Source organism: Rhinatrema bivittatum, chromosome 2 (genome assembly GCF_901001135.1).
Source record: "Rhinatrema bivittatum chromosome 2, aRhiBiv1.1, whole genome shotgun sequence".
Classification (NCBI taxonomy): Eukaryota; Metazoa; Chordata; class Amphibia; order Gymnophiona; family Rhinatrematidae; genus Rhinatrema; species Rhinatrema bivittatum.
Window position 1 is genome coordinate 172,696,001 of NC_042616.1, and position 18,775 is coordinate 172,714,775.

Sequence of the window (18,775 nt, forward strand, 5' to 3'; positions counted from 1 at the left end):
AATTAAAAAAAAAAAAAAGTTATAAAATCTGGCATACATGTGTGTGCACCAGGTAGCGCGCGCACATGTACGCCCGCGTCCTGGTTTGAAAATCTGCCCCATACTTTTTAAAATACAAATGTATGCATGCAAGTCCAAATCCCTCCCCAACGTTGCCCCCAGGAATGCCTATCACTCCTTTCCTCCACACTCCTCCCCATATTAAGGGGTTGATTTTAATACCTATGCGCGCATGTCCATGGCGTGACCTACCCGGCTCGCACACATTATAAAATCACTCGTCCATGTGTGCGCGCCGGGTAGTGCACGCACATGGACATGCGCGCATAGGTATTATGTCACAGAGGCTACCGGGGCCATTGGTTGGCCCCTGTCACATGGGAGGAGCACAAGATGGTGCTGGCCAATCATTGCTCCTACCATGTGACGGGCCGACCAATGGCACCGGTAGCCCCTGTGACATAGTGAGGGCAAAGGCTATCGGCGCCATTTTGAATACCGGCAGCCGATGGCCCAAGTGCAGGAGATCGCGCCAGGACCCCCGCTGGACCCCCAGGGACTTTTGGTAAGTCTTGGGGGTGTCAGGAGGGTAGGGGGTTGTAGTTAATTAAATTTAAAGGGTTGGGATGGGGGTTTTTTTGGGAAACTAATACATACGGAACTAATCAATGGACCGGGGTCCCCCGAGAATGGATGCAATGGATTTGGCTCCCCACGAATACAAATACCGAATGGGATGAATCCGTCCCTGCTGCACATCCCTAGTTTTTTGAGCCCTTGACTGTGAGTTAACTTTACTCCACTTCCAGAGCTGGAGTTAAATTTCCCATGCAAAAGGTTGTGTGATGGGAGCCCAGCCTTTGGGTGCACTTCCTGCATTGGACAGTAATAGTTAATGCCTTCTTTTATATAGAATTTACATGCATGGGTGCTATCTGGTACTTGCTTAGTAGAACATGTGTTTTAGGCATGTTAATCTCTATGCTGTATAGGCAGCTATTATTACATTCATGAAACACTCGCTCAGCTGGATGCACCTTATTGCATCGGCCTGTCAAAGCGGCTGCTATCTTATGACATAAACTTGCAACTATAGCAAATGTGTTTATGGAACGTACATGAACACACAATCTTTCTAGAACTTTGCATCATGTCAGAGTGACATCTCAGAGCCAAGGCAAATTAGTTAGTGGATAAAGCCCTTGCCTTGACTAGAGTTCAAGAAGTTTCCCCTGCCACTGATTCTCTGAGGGATTATTGGAAAGTCAGTTTATGTCCTTGCACTTTTAAGACATGATTAAAAAGAAGTCATTTTATTCTCTTGTTTGCCTGATATACAGACAGATTAGAAAAATGTCAGGATACATGCACAGATCTTGATAGCAAAGTAAATTTAGCTTATGACTACAAATAAAATTCTTAATAATTATTCTGTAAATTAGTTTCAAATTTCATTTAAAAGTGCTGTGATTTTATTTCATATCTTGATTTTCTAAATTTTTACATATTGCACAATTTTAACATGTAAATATATCTTCCACATAAATATCAGTAATATAGTAATAAATAATGTAGTGGGGTGCTGTGGATTAAAGCTACAGCATTTTCTCTGTAATTGCTTCTGAAGAATATTGGACATTACAATCGGTATTTTATTGTGCCACTCCTTATCTCAAACGAAGGACTGTCATAAGTCTGGAAAAGGAAGTGTACTAACTGGGATTATGAGTTTAACTGACTGAAATTTATTGCCTAAATTCTGAATGTAAGGAACCTCAAACTGATGTGAAAAGAAACAAAAGTAAGTTAATTAATCAGCAGGGTACAATTTGTTATTTCTGTAGCAGTCTAATGCGCTAATGGATGGACTTGTATTAGGCAGGTTTATAAACAGAGCTCCCTGTTTACTGTGGCAAGAGTCATCAAATTCTGTGGCAGATTTATCAAAATGTTGCATCCATTATGTTGAAAATTAGCATAACTTTGAAGATATTTTCATATTAATGAATGTAATGGGGTTTTTCTTATGGCAATGTGCATTCATTTAAACAAAATAGGAAATCAAATATTTCCTATTTTGTTTTATAACATTTTCAAAATGAAATGATAGAACATAAGAACATAAGATATTCCATAGTGGGTCAGACCAAGGATCCCTCAAACCCAGTATCCAGTGGGAGCACTGAGAGGAAAGGATCAACTTGCTGGTGGCTGAAAAGAATCAGTAAGCACTGCTTGGGGAAATGTTTAAAACTTAAAGTACTGGGGAGAAGTAAACTGTTGGGGTATATTATTTAATGTGTCTTGGTGACTGTATTACATAGCTGTTCAGAGGGCAGGCAAAAAACTGAAGTTTGTGTGTTTGAATTTCCCAACCCTCCCACCCAGCCCTAGCTCATCCTTTAATTTTTAGGCAGGTGACACTTTCACACTTAAAAAAAATTGTAATCAGCCTTTTAACTTAAATTCAGAAATTCCCCACACCTTATTAAGAGTTTAATCATTCCCTTGTAGGTCACTACCAGATATATAGTGAATACACTAATACATTTAAAGGACCCTAATTGTACGCATTCTTTCTCCCATAGCAACCTAAAATTTAACTAGGAATTGAAAAATTTAAGATGAAGGCAGCAGTCCAGCAGCAAGAGGGGGGCCTCCCAGTCTTTTGCATCAAGTGTCACATGTATGATTTTTTACCCGCTGGTGAGAAGTTGTACATGTGCATCTGATGCAAAGAGCTCCTGTCTCTCAAGAGAATGAGTCCGATCTCCGGAGGCTAGAGTGGCAGACCTGGAGGAGCTGAGGCAGACAGAGAGTTGTATAGATGAGACCTTCAGTGACATACCAGCCAAGCCCCATTTCCAGTCTGGCAGCCCTGGTGCTGCCTTGGAGGAGGAAGGCCTTAAGATCAGAGAGCATCAACCTAGTGCATCAGGAAATGATCCTGTAGCAATAACCTGCTCTCCAGGGGGTATATTGTCCTCTCACACTGTGGATGTGTCTCCTAGGGCTACTGCCCAGAAGGGAAGGGTTAGATCAGCCGTCATACAGTATGATTCAGTTTTTGACGCGCTATTATTCCCCTTATATAGTAAGGAGTAATAGCGCATGGAAAACGCATGTCCAACCCCCTCAAAACTAATAGCACCCTCAAAATGCAAATGCATGTTGATGAGCCTATTAGTTAGTCATGCTCAATACAGAAAGTAAAATGTGCTGCCAAGCCGCACATTTTACTCTCAGAAATTAACTCCTGCTAAAGGCAGGAGTTAATTTTGGCCAGCACTGGGCAAGTGTACAGAAAAGCAGTAAAAACTGCTTTTCTATACACCCTCTGACTTAATATGATCGTGATATTAAGTCGGAGGCCCCAAAAAAAAAAAAAAAAATTAAAAATCTTAAAAAACAAAAAATCTGCCCACGGCCTGCGGGTTGGCAGATGGATGATCAATTTTACCGGCGTCCGTTTTCCGAACCCATGGCTGTCAGCGGATTCGACAACCGACGCCGGTAAAATTAAGCATCGGCTGTCAAACCCACTGACAGCCGCCGCTTCTGTCAATAAGGAGGCTCTAGGGACGCGCTAGTGTCCCTAGCGCCTCCTTATTAGTGCGGGTCCTAATTTGCATAGAGAATCGCGCGCCCAGGAAAGTGGCCTGGGCACACATCGGGAGAGCGGGTGCTCACCTTGGAACACTGGCTCTCCCGCACATTTTACTGAATCGGCCTGTTTGTTAGTGATTCGATTGGTGGCTGGTGGGCATGAGGATCGCCTGGTGCAAAGGTGGCAGACCTCAGGTGACACCTAGATAGGATTTTAGACAGTGCTGGGGAGGAGCCAGCTCTCGTGGTACATGTAGGCAGCAAGGAGATAGGAAAATGTGGAAGGGAGGTACTGGAAGCCAAATTTAGGCTCTTAGGTAGAAAGCTGAAATTCAGAACCTCCAAAGTAACATTCTCAAAAATGCTCCCTGTTCCACGCACAGGTCCTAGAGGCAGGCAGAGCTCTAGAGTCTCAATGTATGGATAAGATAATGGTACAAGGAAGAGGGATTCAGTTTTGTAAGGAACTGGGGAACCTTTTGGAGAAGGGGGACTCTTTTCTGAAAGGATGGTCTCCACCTTAACCAGGATGGAATCAGGCTGCTGATGTAATCTTAAAAAGGAGCTAGAGCAGCTTTTAAAGTAAATCAAAGGGAAAGCCGACGTTTGCTCAGCAGCGCATGGTTGAGAAGGAGGTATCTACGAATGATACTAATGAAGCATTAGAGTTAGAACATCTCCACAGAGAGGTTCCAATTATAAGAAAGGTAGTCCCAAATGCCTATAATTAAAAAATCACCTGAACTAAAAGATTCTAAATTATCCCTGTTAACTGAAAAGCAGAATGTTAAAGGAAACAAAAAACTCACTTGAAATGTTTGTTTGCTAATGCTAGAAGTTTAAGAAGTAAGATGGGAGAATTAGAGTATATAGCAGTGGATGATGACATAGACTTAATTGGCATTTCAGAGACATGGTGGAAAGAGGATAACTAATAGCATAATGCTATACCAGGGTACAAATTATATTGCAATGACAGAGAGGAACATCTTGGTGGCAGGGTGGCACTTTATGTCCGGATGGCTTAGAGTCCAACAGCATAAAGATCCTGCATGAGACTAAATGCACAATCAAATCTTATGGGTAGAAATCCCTTATGTGTTGGGGAAGAGTATAGTGATAGGAGTATACTACCATCCAACTGGCCAAAATGGTGAGACGGACAGTGAAATGCTAAGAAAATTAGGAAAGCTAACCAAATTGATAGTGCAGTAAGTAATAGGAGATTATAATAACCCCAGTATTGACTGGGTCAGTGAAACATCAGGACATGCTAGAGAGGTTAAAGTTCTTGGATGGAATAAATGACAGTTTTTATGGAGCAAACTGGTTCAGAAACCAGTCAGAGAGGGAGTGATTTTAGATCTAATTCTCATTGGAGTGCAGGATTTGGTGAGAGAAGTAACGGTGGTGGGGTAGCTTCGCAATAGTGATCATAATATGATCAAAATTGAATTAATGGCTGGAAGGGGGACAGTAATTAATCCATGGCTCTAGCACTAAACATTCAAATGGGAAACTAAAGATATTTTGTTGGTATTTTATTGTTTCATTTTGAAAAAATCCTCGTTCACTCCCAGAAAATTGCTGGGTCCAGGAAACTCCACTGGCCCCTACTTACTTTGACTATGGCAGGTCCTGACAATGTGGCTGGCCCAAAGCCTAGGTCCAATGAGGGGTCAAGCCCAGAAGATTGGTCCAACAGCTTAGACCCAAGCCCAGACTGATACCGGGACCTATCCCAGGGCTGGGACCTGTTGCAAGGGCATCGCCAATGCCCTGGCTCAGATGGCATATTCCGATGCCGTGGGCTCAGCCTAGGCCCAGGGCTAAGTGCTGGGACCAGGTCTAAAGTCTGGACCCCATCACCAGGGCCTCAGTCTAGGCCCAGGCCCAGACCCAGCACTGATGCCCAGCCTGGAAGCCGAGTTTCATCACTAGGGTCTTGGCCTAGTCCCAAAGCTCCGTCCTAGGCCCAGCCTGCAGGCCAGGTCCTGATACCAAAGCCTCGGTCTAGGTCCCAGGCTACGGCCCGATGATGGGGCCTGGACCAGAGATTGAGTACTATGGCCAGGGCCTCACCTTAAGCCCAGCCCAACACTAGGGATCAGCCCAAAGGCTGGGTCCTGATGCCAAGAAAGAGGCCTAGTTCCAGGTCCAGAATCAATGCCAGGCCTGGCCTGGAGATCAGGTTCCATCGCTGAGTCCTCGGCCTAGAATCAGGACCAACATCAGAGCCCAATGTGGAGGCCGGGTCCTGATGTCGAGGTCAAAGCTGAGGCATACAACCAGGCCCAACACTGGGGACTGGCCCAGAGGCTGGGTCCCATCGCTGGGGTCATGATATTGTCCCAGGCTCTTCACCAGCACCTGGCCCAGATGCCAGATTCTGTTGCTGGGGCCTTGGCCTAGATCCATGCCTGAAGGCTGGGGACCAGGCCTCCAAACCTCCTCTTCCTTCTACATCTTCTTCAAATGACATCTTATACTTGGAGGAGGCACCTAAGTGATGTCTCTCTGGCATCTTCTGAGCGGAGGGCACCATTTTTTGTATAGCTATTCATTTAATCATAGGCAGAAGGGCAGAGAGATAAGAAAAGTGCATCATGGGCAGGGAAGGAGAAAGAGGGGATCAGAAGAGAGAGCAAGGATGAAACCTTGCTCTCCATCTCCTCCAAAAGTTTCCTTTTCTTGCTCACTCTTATATGTCCCAAACCCATCACTCAACCTCACTCAGAGTCTCCACACCACCTCTAAACCCCTTCCTTATTCCACACCCCCTGACTGTCCCCTCCCTTCCTCTCACAAATATTCTCCACAGAGACCCCTCCTGTCTCCCCCTTCCACAACCCCCCACCACCTGCACCTCTCACATAGACACACATTCCACACCACTTCTGAACCCCATATGAGCCCACTGTCCCTTCCCACCTCTGAATACCATAGATGGACATAGATATTGCATGTCTGACAGCAGAGCTCACATGGATAGGGCTTAATGAACACATACTCCTGAATCCTGTAGGCCCACATTGGTTTCAGCAGTGCCAGTGTTTTCTAGGAAGTGCTGAGGGACTGTTCAGCTGCTTGTGGGGTGTTGGTGGTCAGAGGAAGGAGGTGACTGAAGTGGCATAGGTGCTGGAGAGCTCAGTAACATCTCAGATAGCATTTTAATATTGCTGTTGGAGTGCAGGAAGACGTTCTCCACTCTCTACCTCCTGAGGATGATTTTCAGGGAAAGGCAATATCTACATAACTTTCATCCCCAGGTCCCCTCTGATACCTTAATAGCACCAACACAACCCGTCTCACCCTCCTCATTCATGGACCCTAATCCCAGTTTCCTTCATGCAGAATATAGCAGTAGGAACAAGGCGCCTCGGGGCGCTTCCTCTTCTTATATAGCCCTGGGCTAGAACGTCACATTTTGAACCATGGGAGCTGACATAGTTTGACATTGTTTAAAGCATGACTCTCTAGCCCCAGGCTGCACAGGGAGAGGAAGCAGTCCAGGGCACCACGGCTCGTTGTTGCTGTTAAACCTCTGCATCAAGAAACCTGGTATCTGTGCACATGAGTAAGGTGGTGGTGGTGGTGGTGCGGGTTGGAGTGGATATGTTGCGGCGGTAGTGGTTACATTTTTGTGATCTAGTCCCTGGTTTCCCACAGTACCTTAGCAAATCCATGGAGAAAAAGCAATTCTGAGGGGAGGGCTGGATTTGCGGCCCTTCCCATGGCCATGAAATTATGGGGGACTAAGGGGTCCCATTTATAACACACAGTTATAAATGGGACCCCATGGTTAGAAAATCCATGTGCCCACTGACTGTGCAAAGTGGAATTTGTCAGCAAGTGAGGCAGTGGAGGTGAATTAGCAGCTCCTGAGACCCAGGAGTAGAAGGCTATATTAGGTGCTACCACCCAGAAAAAAGATCTAGGCGTCATAGTGGATAATACATTGAAATCGTCGGCTCAGTGTGCTGTGGCAGTCAAAAAAAAGCAAACAGAATGTTGGGAATTATTAAGAAAGGTTGGTGATAATGCATCTGTATTGCTCCATGGTGAGACCGCACCTTGAGTACCGTGTACAATTCTGGTTGCCACATCTCAAAAAAGATATTGTTGCGATGGAGAAGGTACAGAGAAGGGTGACCAAATGGTAAAGGGGATGGAGAGCTCCCCTATGAGGAAAGGCTAAAAGGTTTAGGGCTGTTCAGCTTGGAGAAGAGATGGCTGAGGGGGGATATGATAGAGATCTTTAAAATCATGAGAGGTCTAGAATGGGTAAATATGAATTGGTTATTTACTCTTTTGGATAATAGAAGGACTAAGGGGCACTCCATGAAGTTATCAAGTAGCACATTTAAAATAAATCAGAGAAAATTCTTTTTCACTCAACGCACAATTAAACTCTGGAATTTGTTGCCAGAGGATGTGGTTAGTACAGTTATTGTAACTGGGTTTAAAAAAGGTTTGGATAAGTTCTTGGAGGAGAAGTCCATTAACTGCTATTAATCAAGTTGACTTAGGGAATAACCACTGCTATTACTGGCATCAGTAGCATGGGATCTTCTTAGTGTTTGGATACTTGCCAGGCACTTGTAGCCTGGATTGGCCACTGTTGGAAACAGGATGCTGGGCTTGATGGATCCTTAGTCTGACCTAATGTGGCAATTTCTTATGTTCTTATGTTTGGCCCTGTTTGAAGCCTTGGAGGAGGAGACTGGATCTTTTACCCTGATTGGGGTCTGGGAAGATACATAAAGGGCTGTAGGAAGAAGGGAGTAGAAAGAGAGAGACTAAGGAATTGAGACAAGGAGGGGAGCAAGAAGAGGAACATGAGGGAGAAGAGTTGAAAGTGTGAGAGGTGCAAGGGAGAAGAGGAGAAAGAGTGAAGGATGGGAGAGAAGAGGAGAGTGAGGGAATGGGGATAGTGAAGGTGTAAGGAGGGCAGTGAAAGGAGAACGAGGGGTGTAGAGAAAGAGATGACTGCATCTTGTTGAGGTAGAGTGGAGGAGGAGAAAGAGGGCTGTATGGGGGTGAGGTCATGGTGTACATTTGCCAGGGAAGAAATTCACTCACCATATATTCCTGCCACCTGCCCATTCAAAACAAATTATGAGAGGGAGACGATGGCGAGAGTTCATGGGAAATGCTTTTTGTCCCTAGATTGTAAGTCTTGAAATAATTTTTCAAACCCTCATTATGCCTAACATTGATCATTGTAGGAGCTAAGAATTGCAAAAGTCATGTTTGTATGACTCGGAAAGGAGTGCAAATGATGAGGCACACTATAATCAGATATCTATAGGTTAAGATAATTAGCAAGGCTTTTTAACTGGGAACAAGGTGTCTTGCTGCTTGGGTTGGCAAATCTCCTGTGATCTTTGTTGCTCTTGCCCATGTGGAAAATGTGAAAATCATCTCAGAATAAGCAATTAAAAAACACGTGGTTTGTTAGGGAGGAAAAAGTAACACAATATAAATGTGGCCAACCCTTTGGTTAGTCACTAGATTGCCCTAGGTCCCTTACCATCAGGACTAATAGCAGCTTAGTGGGATTTTCCTTTCCTTTTCAGTCTCTCCAATGAGCTGACTATGAATGGCATAAAGTACAGTGAGCAAGATCATTTTGGTTTGGCTCTGGAAGACTTAGGAGCAATTTTTCCATTCATTCTACTGAGTTTGGGCCTACTAACCCAACTTGGTATTTTTCCTGCGTTCAGAGGAGATTCCTCATTAGTACATTCCCTGTGAGAGGGTCTGCCTCACTTTTAGAAGAGAAATATTTCTGGAGACTTTTCATCAGATTTTGGCTTAATTTTTTCATTCTGGGAACACTGTGCTTTGGGAGAGGGACAAGCCCCAATCCTGAGGGTAGGAGGCAGAGACCTATGAGCCACCCCTCTTCTTCCTAAAGGAAGCAAAGCAGTGACAGCACTACCCAGCGAGGGAGCTTTGGATCTAGAAGCATTTGGATTTTTCCCTTTTTGGTTCAGGTGGAGGGTTTTTTTTTCTACCCCTCCTCACAACTTAGAATCAGGAGAGTGAGAATTTTGTTCTGAACTGGAAACATTAGACTTCTCCCCCTGAGAAGTCACACAGCATGGAAAGAGAGTACAGAATTTGAAACATCAAGATCTGGAGACTCCCGACCAGATCTCCACTCCAAAGGGACCGGAACTCAGGCTGTGGGCAAGTGACACAACTTTGGACTTGGGTAGGATCTTTTCGTGCTTCGGGGTTCTCCAATAGGATTCCCCAAACAATTTGGAGCTTGTACACTGATGAGTAAAAGTGGCAAGTTCCCCCTTGGGCCTTGGAGAGAAGGATACAAGCTAATCCTCAGAGAGACTATGTAAATAGTTAAATATACAGTTTCAGTTATGGGAATTATGCTGGAGTATGATAGACATTTTGGAGCTAATCAGTAAATTTTATTTGAGCACCCAGTCTGTGTCCAACCTGTCTGTCCCTGAGGAAAATTCTGTACTAGTGAGATGCACACACTTATGGAGAAACACTCCATCACCTGGGCTAAGAACTCCCTCCCTGGGCTCTTCAGAGAGAAGGGATAGGATGGATAAAGTAGCCCCGAATAAAAAATACTTTTATGGCCCTAAGGGAAACAGCAAACCCCCAGCAAAGGGTTACATAAACAAATACAAAGTGAGTTATAAAACTATTTTCACAGTGCCATAAGCAGACAAATTGCACTCTCTACAGTACTCAGTCTTCCACTATAGTATTGTCTCCCTTTTTTCATATTCAGTGTAAAACTAAATCAGAGTTACTTTAATAAGAGAAAAAATAACCCAGAGTTAGGTATAAATTATTCATGGATTTTTGCAAACAATACATACATATTTGTTACAGTCTATCGTATCAGACCTTTTACTTGACAGCTACTGTATTTTATTTTGGCTGCTTAATTCATAGTTGTGAATATAAGATAGCTTGGGAGCTCACATTTTCCAGACTCGTTGAAAATACCAAGAATAGGATATCCACACATTTGATTAAGTTGCTGGCTAAAGGTGTGAATGAATGCAGAACAACTAAAAGCAGAACCAACTGGTTTCACATCAGGAAAAGAGCTCAGCTGAACTGTTTTATGTAACTGCATATGTTTACTATTCATTCACAATTAGTAAGTTTCTCTGCCCTTGTTAATATATCAACAAGCATTAAAAATTAAAGGAAGAAAAAGTCTTTGATCACAGATACACTGCTGATTTGTTTATTTTCTAAAATTTATGTCCCCTATTTTAAAGAATTCCAGAAAGTATACAATATAACATGAAACAATATGAATAGTTATAACAAAAGAAACATAACATTGCAATATAAAATATATAACAGCATAAACAAGGTAACAAACACAAAATCAAATAAGGACCTATTCTTCACCCACTTACCGGATCTCGTCTTTCCCTCCTACCCCTTTTCTATGCCCCCACCCTTAATTCTTGGTCATCTCTCCCTGGCCCCATTTTCCCTCTCTTCCTTCAATTCTGAGTCCACTTTCTCCCTTTCCCTCTTTCCACTCCACTAATTCCATTCCTATCTCTTCCTCCTTTTCTTCTCCCCTTCCTCTTTATTTCCTATCCTTCCAGCCCTCCTCCCCATCATTCTCTGTCCCCAGTTCTTTCTCCTGGGTAGCAGGAGGAGCGTGGCACTGCAAACCCTATCAACCTTGTCTGCTGAACGGGCCCAGTTTTACAGAATGAAACAGAAAAGCATTGCATTGGCAGCTAATCCATACGGCATCCTTGCAACTATTGAATGGTTTCTGTGATTTAATATTACATAACATAACTCTATACTGCTCTTTTCCCAGAAATAAAAGATTTAATATCTGATTTCAGAACATTTTAATGCATTGCCACACAAAAGAATAATTTTATAACTACCCCACATACTGTTTTTCAAAGCAGACCTGGCAAAAATCCTCTTTGAAAATGTATGGGTTCATTGAGTGCACGCATGGACGTACAGGCACAAAGTTACACTTCTCAGCAGGTGTAGCTTTGTGCCTGTAGATTTACTTTAGAAAATCAAAAACAGGCAAAGAAATCTTTTCCCTATCCCAACTCTGCCTCCAGGAATGCCTTTAGGGGCCATGTGCAAAATACACATTAAAAATGGCTTTTACGCCTACTTTTTGTGCACATAGGCTCCCAGTTGATTTTCAAAGGCCAATTATACACATAAAACCAGGATTTCATGGGTATGACAATACTTTGCCCATGGATGGAAATGGCCTTTTACAAAATTGCCTGCCCTACAGCTGGGGCATTTGACATATATGTGCATAAGTTTTTCCACAGGGACCTGAGGTGTTTGCAGGGGTTGAGGGTTGGGGAGGGTTTTGCATTTGTAAAAGTATGCACGTAATATTCCTTGAAAAAACTCAGCATAAAAATTAGCAAGTGTAATTTTGTGCAGGCAAGTTTGGCATGTGTGTATTTTTCCTTTGAAAACTGGTGTAAAGCATGCGGATAATTGCCTTAAAATCTATGCAAGCTGTTACAAAAATTACCCCCAAAGTGCTTTTGTTTAATTACATTTTTATTTCCTTCTGTTATTGCTTTGTGCAAGCTTGAAAATGCTAACTCCAGGAACTAAAGAGTTAATGATTAAATCTATTTTAATTTATTTATGGCATGAAATAAAGGAGATAATCTGAAATAGGGCTAAACTTTTAAATATCATTAGTCCAACTTTATTGCAGTATTAGTCATTCACTATGCAAATTAGAAAAAAAGTGTTTATTTTCATTTGCTTATCACAAAAGATGAAGACATAAAGAGAATAATTTGAAAGGCTAATGACTTGTTTATAATAACAGTAACTGAGTCATTTTTCCTGTCTTTGAGAATACACTTAAAATATTTATTTATCTGTTGGTTTTTTTCCACTACTCTTCGCAGCTATGATAACATATAAACAGTGCAGACTACTATAAAGTTCCAGATGTTTGTGAGCAATCCTCAAATGACCATAAGAAACTCTAAACCTAAACACATTAGCTCAAAGCTGACCTTTTTCAGAGTGCATGAGTACACCAATCCAGCAAAAGCAACATCATCCAATAGAAAACCCCATTGCTTTACAAGGTGCTACCTACAGATTTCCAGAACAATTTTGAACATTTTACTTGCATAATAGTAATTTTCATAATGCATACTTTTGTTATAAGCAAAAAAAAAAAGTTTAGAGAGGAAATACACAATATTATGTTGCAAACTTTAAAAAGTCTGCTGTTTGGTCAAGAAAGAATTCATACTTTTTCAAAAGTCATACGGAAGCAATATTAAAAAAAAATAGGGATTTTTGAGCTATATATAAATAATTTATATATGACAGCACAGGTAACACTAATTGAAAATGTGTTTTGTTTCTCAGCTATTTCACTGTCAACATCAGTATGATAGTCGATGCTATAATAGGTTCTGGCCATTTTACAGAGAACATTCCAATCAAATGTTTTTGAAGCTGACCAGTTTTGAACAGCAAAGAAGACTGTTCTTCGTCATTTTAGAAAGTAATAAATCAGTTTCAAATAACTTGGGCCTGGATTTATCAAAATGCACTAAATATTGCATGATATAGGAAAAGGGTTGTATTTCATGGTAATAGGCAGTTTATCACAAAGTGAATTATCTTAGCAGTTTGCATAGGTATTAGCACAAACTGTGATAAGTGCCAGAGCTGAGGTAGATCTTTAAAAAGTACGCCGCATTTTATAAGATACGCGCGTAGCCGCACGTATCTTATAAAATCCGGGGTCGGCGCGCGCAAGGCTGTGCAAAATCGGCAGCCTGCTTGCGCCGAGCCGCGCAGCCTGCCTCCGTTCCTTCCGAGGCCGCTCCGAAATCGGAACGGCCTCGGAGGGAACTTTTCTTCCGCGTCCCCCCACCTTCCCCTCCCTTCCCCTCCCTAACCCACCCCCCGGCCCTACCTAAATCCCCCCCCCTACCTTTGTTGGGCAAGTTACGCCTGCTTGAAGCAGGCGTAACTTGCGCGTGCCGCCTCGCATTCCCCGACACAGGCCGCAGTGCTGGGGGGGTCTCGGGACTGCACTCCTGGCCTGCCCCTGAACCATCGCCACGCCCCCGGACCTGCCCTGGACCGCCCCCTGATCCCCGGACACGCCCCTCCCGCCCCTTTTACGAAGCCCCGGGACTTACGTGCGTCCCGGGGCTTTGCGCGCGCCGGCGGCCTATGCAAAATAGGCCGCCGGCGCATGAGTACCCTGCGCAGGGCTTTTAAAATCTAGCCCATTGTATCACTGGGGGGACCATTTTAAGCTGCTGGAAAGCCAGCCTATGGGGAGGGGGGGGGGGGGAGAGAGAGAGAGAGAGCCTAGCCATAATACATTATTCTAGGTAAGTATTTATACCTCTGTATGAGGCCCACCTAATTACTCGAGGTGAAGTTTAGGTATTAGTGTAGGGGTTAGGGGACACTTTGACATTCAAAGTGAGATGTACGAACAGAACAGTGCTCTCTTGTGAAGATATGATGACCTTCGGAGTGAGGAAACTCACACAAAGATGAGATTTGTGCAATGTTCTCTCAACTTAGCTTGATGTTACCCAGGTAGAGAGTCCACCTTTCACAGTGGTGCTATTGGGTGCAAAAGCCAGCAGTGGTGTGCTGACTTTTGCAGGCCTGCCCCCTATTTTTGCTGGATTCACCATCCTTGATAGAATGGTGAATCCAGGCTTAAGGGACCTATGTAATTGGCTTAAATATTCACCTTACAGCCTACTTTTGTACTTTAAAATCAGAGTGTGATGGAGTAAGGCCTTAATGTGCATGTTAAGAAGATTCCTTAAAGCATTAATAAGGTTGAGCCCATGAGAAACACCTGTTAATTTTGGTGAGCTCCGTAAAGATTACAAATTTAATATCTACCTCAAAACAGGTGATACATTTTTAACATGCAAACAGTCCTCAATCCCCCATTATAACTAACCCTTTCACAATGGGCTGGTTTGCATAGAAGTTTCTCCCCCCCCCCCCCCCCCCAGTCCAACAGCAAATACAAGAGGCCACCAAAGACGAATCCATCCCATGCTTCTCCTGAGCAGTTGTGTGAGGCCAGTGATCCTCTTTTTCTCCACAGGGACCCTGAGGCTTCACATCCCCCCTGTGCCCATTCCCTTCCCTGGGAGGTTCCCCCCCCTCTTCACCTCCTTCATCAGAGATAGGGCCTGAAGAGACCAGGGCTGGACAGAGCTGTCCTCCTGTCCCACCACCAATGCTTTTAAAAATGGCACCAACGGACCTCTTGAGGTAATTTGCCATAAACTTTTCAAGCCCCACCTCTGATGAGGTAGGAGAAGGGGGAAACCTTCCAGGTGAGAGAAGGCAGGAAGGTAATCTTCTGGGGAGAAGAAGCAGCATGGGGGAATATGGGAGCCTCAAGGGTTTTAAAGTTCTGCTTTGGGACTGGGACAGGAGGGATACCCAGCCTCCCAGTTGTGATTAGGACTGGGAGGTGGCAGTTACTGGACTCGTGCTTCTGCTTGGGGGTGGGGAAGAGGGGGGTAATCACTGGCCGTGCACTTCTGCTAGTGGTAGTGGTGATGATGGTGATGGTGGGATCAGTGGCTCACTAGCCGCGTGCTTTTGTTCAAGGTGGAGGTAGGGGATCCTGCATGCTAACCTGCCTTTTCAGTTTGGGCCGGTACGCACAGGAGACTTCACAGCAGTGTGGACATGACATATTTTTCTGTCAATGTCCATGTCAATATCAAAACCACACTATTGAAGCAAATTTCTAGTATGCTGTTAGTAAAATTTACTATATAACACATTGTGGGTTTTAACATACATGAACAATTTTACCAACTAACATGCTAATACCTTTTTTTTAGCATCAACTTTCCGACTAGGCCCCTATTCATTATAAATAACTAAAATTTAAAACATAGTCACTGGATATGCAGAGAAACATAACTATCAAGTTTTTTTTAGAGATATGCTTTTTGAATGAATTGTGCATAAAGGGGTTTGATTTGCTACCTCTTTTTTTCTCATTCTGTAAATACGGACTTAAATGGACTACTAAAATGAACATTTTACAGCTTAGAATCTTTATTAGAAAGTCCCACATTTTATATATATTTTTTTATTTAAAGTAGAAAAATCCCAATACTTACAGGACTCCTTTTTACCAGATCTGAATTAGGCACCACTGCAATGAGGTGGATAATTGTAAACACAGAGTTCAGCACATAAGAAAAAAACAGATTCTTATGTAGTGTTATCCTCTGACAGCTGAGGCTCCTGAAATATGGAATACAAGTTATTAAATTAATTTTATCTTTATAATGCTTTTTAAGATTGAAAATGATTAGTTTTCAGAGCTTTTGATATTAATTAAAAAATAAAACAGTTATCTTTCACTAAGGAGTCCTATTATAGTTCACATGCTGAGTATCCTTGCTCCTTAAATAAACAAGGTGGCTGTTAAGTTGTTGGGAGAGGGGGATGGAGGTAGGGAGATCAGATAATTATGGTCTCATAAGTCTTAATTCAGAACTATTCTCCTATTGCAGCGATGGCCCTTGTTTGGGGGCCATAACCATGGCATCTTCTGGAATATAGCTGACACAGATCCTCATGAAGGCTGAGCTCTTAGGTCCAGTCAGCCTGGAAAAAAGAGCAGCATACAGCACCCCCACTGAGTCATTGAGCTGATTCTCTAAGCAGTTGCTCTCATGCAGGTGTACGTACATCAATATCTAGTTGGGAACTACAAACTGCTCTGATTATTTATTATTTCTATGACTGAAATATTGTTTTGGTTTTACTTTTGGTTGGTTTTATGTGTGTTATCAAATTTTTTTAATGACATTATTACGTATAACATTTTGTAATTCGTTGAGATATGTAGATCAATGGAGTATACATTTTTCAAAAATAAATAAATAAATATAATCGGTCTAGGTAGCATGTGATACTATTTGAGCCATTATTACCAATACAGTGAAATCAGAAATTAGTATGTGTCACAAATTTTGTGCCATTTTTCTCATAAGAAACTTTAGGATTTGTAGCTTGGCTACTTGAAAAATTGAAAATATTACAATACTTTAAAATGAAATTATCATTTTATTGAAAATTAATAGTACTTTGCATAGTGACAAGAGTAAACTAAATGTTGAATATGATATGTCACATAACTTTCTTTCACCCACTGTTTTAATTTCATTTAAATATCTTTTTACAGGGCTCTATTCTGCAAAATACAGAAGAATGTATAATGGGGTGGATTTTAAAAGGGTTACGCTGCATAGGCCCAGCAACGCGCGCAAGCCCCGGGATGCGTGTAAGTCCAGGGGCTTGAAAAAATGGGCGGGATGTGGGTGGGGCGGCGCAGTCCGGGGGCAGGGCATGGGCATGGCCAGAGGCCTCTCCACTGCTGCTGGGCCCGGGGATTGTGCGCTGGCACTCGGCCGGTGTGCGCAACCTATGCCTGCCCAGAGGCAGGTGTAAATAAAAAAATAAAGGTAGGGGGGTATTTAGGTAGGGCTGGGGGGCGGGTTAGATAGGGGAAGGGAGGGGACGGTGGGGGGGGGGGGGGCGGAAGGAAAGTTCCCTCCGAAGCCGTTCTGATTTTGGAGCGGCCTCGGAGGGAATGGGGAAAGCCATCGGGGCTCCCCTAGGGCTCGGCGTGCACAAATCTATGCCCGCGCATAGGTACGAATATCTGGCCCAATATTCACATGAATAAATCTCTGTGGACAAAGCTGAATATCCCCCAAACTGTCCCAAGCTGGGAGGTCATGGGATTGGAGGCAGTGTCCTATTGTGGATTGGAAACTGGATAAAAGACAGGAAACAGAGTGTGGGACTAAATGGTCATTTTTCCAAATGGAGAAAGGTCGTTAGTAGAATGCCCTATGGATCTGTATTGGGACCTTTGCTGTTTGTCATATTCAGAAATTATCTGAAAAGGAAATAGCAAATGAGATGACTTAGTGTTTGGGTACTTGCCGGGTTCTTATGGCCTGGTTTTGGCCACTGTTGGAAACAGGATGCTGGGCTTGATGGACCCTTGGTCTGACCCAGTATGGCAATTTCTTATGTTCAAATTTGCAGAAGACAAATAGCAGACTATGAGGAACTACAGAAAAACCTTGTGAGACTAGGAGACTGGGCTTCTGAATGGCAGATGCAATTTAATGTGGACATGTACAAAGTAGAGCACGTGGGGAAAAATAATCCCAGCTACAGGTAAAGGATGCCGGGTTCCACGCTAGGAGTCACCACCCAGGAAAAGGACCTTGGCGTCTTTGTGGGCAATATCTTAAAATCTTTGGCTTAGAGTGCTCAGCGGTCCAAAAGGCAAACAGAATATTAGGAATTATTTGAAAAGGAATAGAACAATCTTGGGTATTGTATGGAGTTCTGGTCACCCCATCTCATAAAAGACAGAGATGGTAACTTTCAAACTGGTGCGTGAGCACATATTTAGGCGTGTGTGTCAGCCTGTGCTCAAGGACGCAACTATTTTATAATTTGTGCGTATGTATGTGCACATGTTATAAAATAGCCTGGCTGCTCGCACAGAGACACCCAATTTTAACTTGGTGCACGCATGGGCACGCAAATTCCACTTCTACCATGAAAGTCAGGGGATTTGAAAGGGGCACATTCCCATGCCATTCCCAGTTTACCAGTCTGTTCACCAGTTCACCCAGTTATGAGCTAGGTCCTCCAAACCCCCTGGTTTGATAGCCTACACTCCCCCAGTTATCCCAGAATCTTTAAATCCCTCAAAAATGGCTCAGTCCTTTTATTTTATAACTTACACATCCTGCATAGCAGAAGTAAGGGATACAGCAGGGGACCTTGGCAAGCACCGGAGCACGTATTTAAGCGCACATCTCTTAGCCAGGCCCCAAAATGCCCACGTCATGCCCCCTTTTTTGGAAACAGAAGTACACACTGTGGCATTTAGGTGCATATCTGGGCGCTTTTTAAAATATGGCTGGCGCTCGAGCCCAACTTCTTCACGCATCCTCTAATTTTGGCGCGTACCAAGCTTTTAAAATTATAGTGAACATAGAAAAGGTACAGAGAAGGGCAACAGAAATGATAAAAGGAAATTAAAGGAGATCATGTGATGTGATGAGCCTAGCAGACGGGT

At 43.3% G+C, this 18,775-nt stretch overlaps 1 protein-coding gene across 1 annotated transcript in view; it reads right to left on the reverse strand.

Annotated features, from left to right (window-relative positions):
• CALCR (calcitonin receptor) overlaps nucleotides 1-18,775 on the reverse strand; it is a 493,707-nt gene that overhangs the window by 309,149 nt on the left and 165,783 nt on the right. Inside the window, exon 6 of the mRNA XM_029587050.1 lies at nucleotides 15,780-15,906. Within this exon, the coding sequence (XP_029442910.1) occupies nucleotides 15,780-15,906 (127 nt within the window). The remainder of the gene's footprint in view (nucleotides 1-15,779; nucleotides 15,907-18,775) is intronic.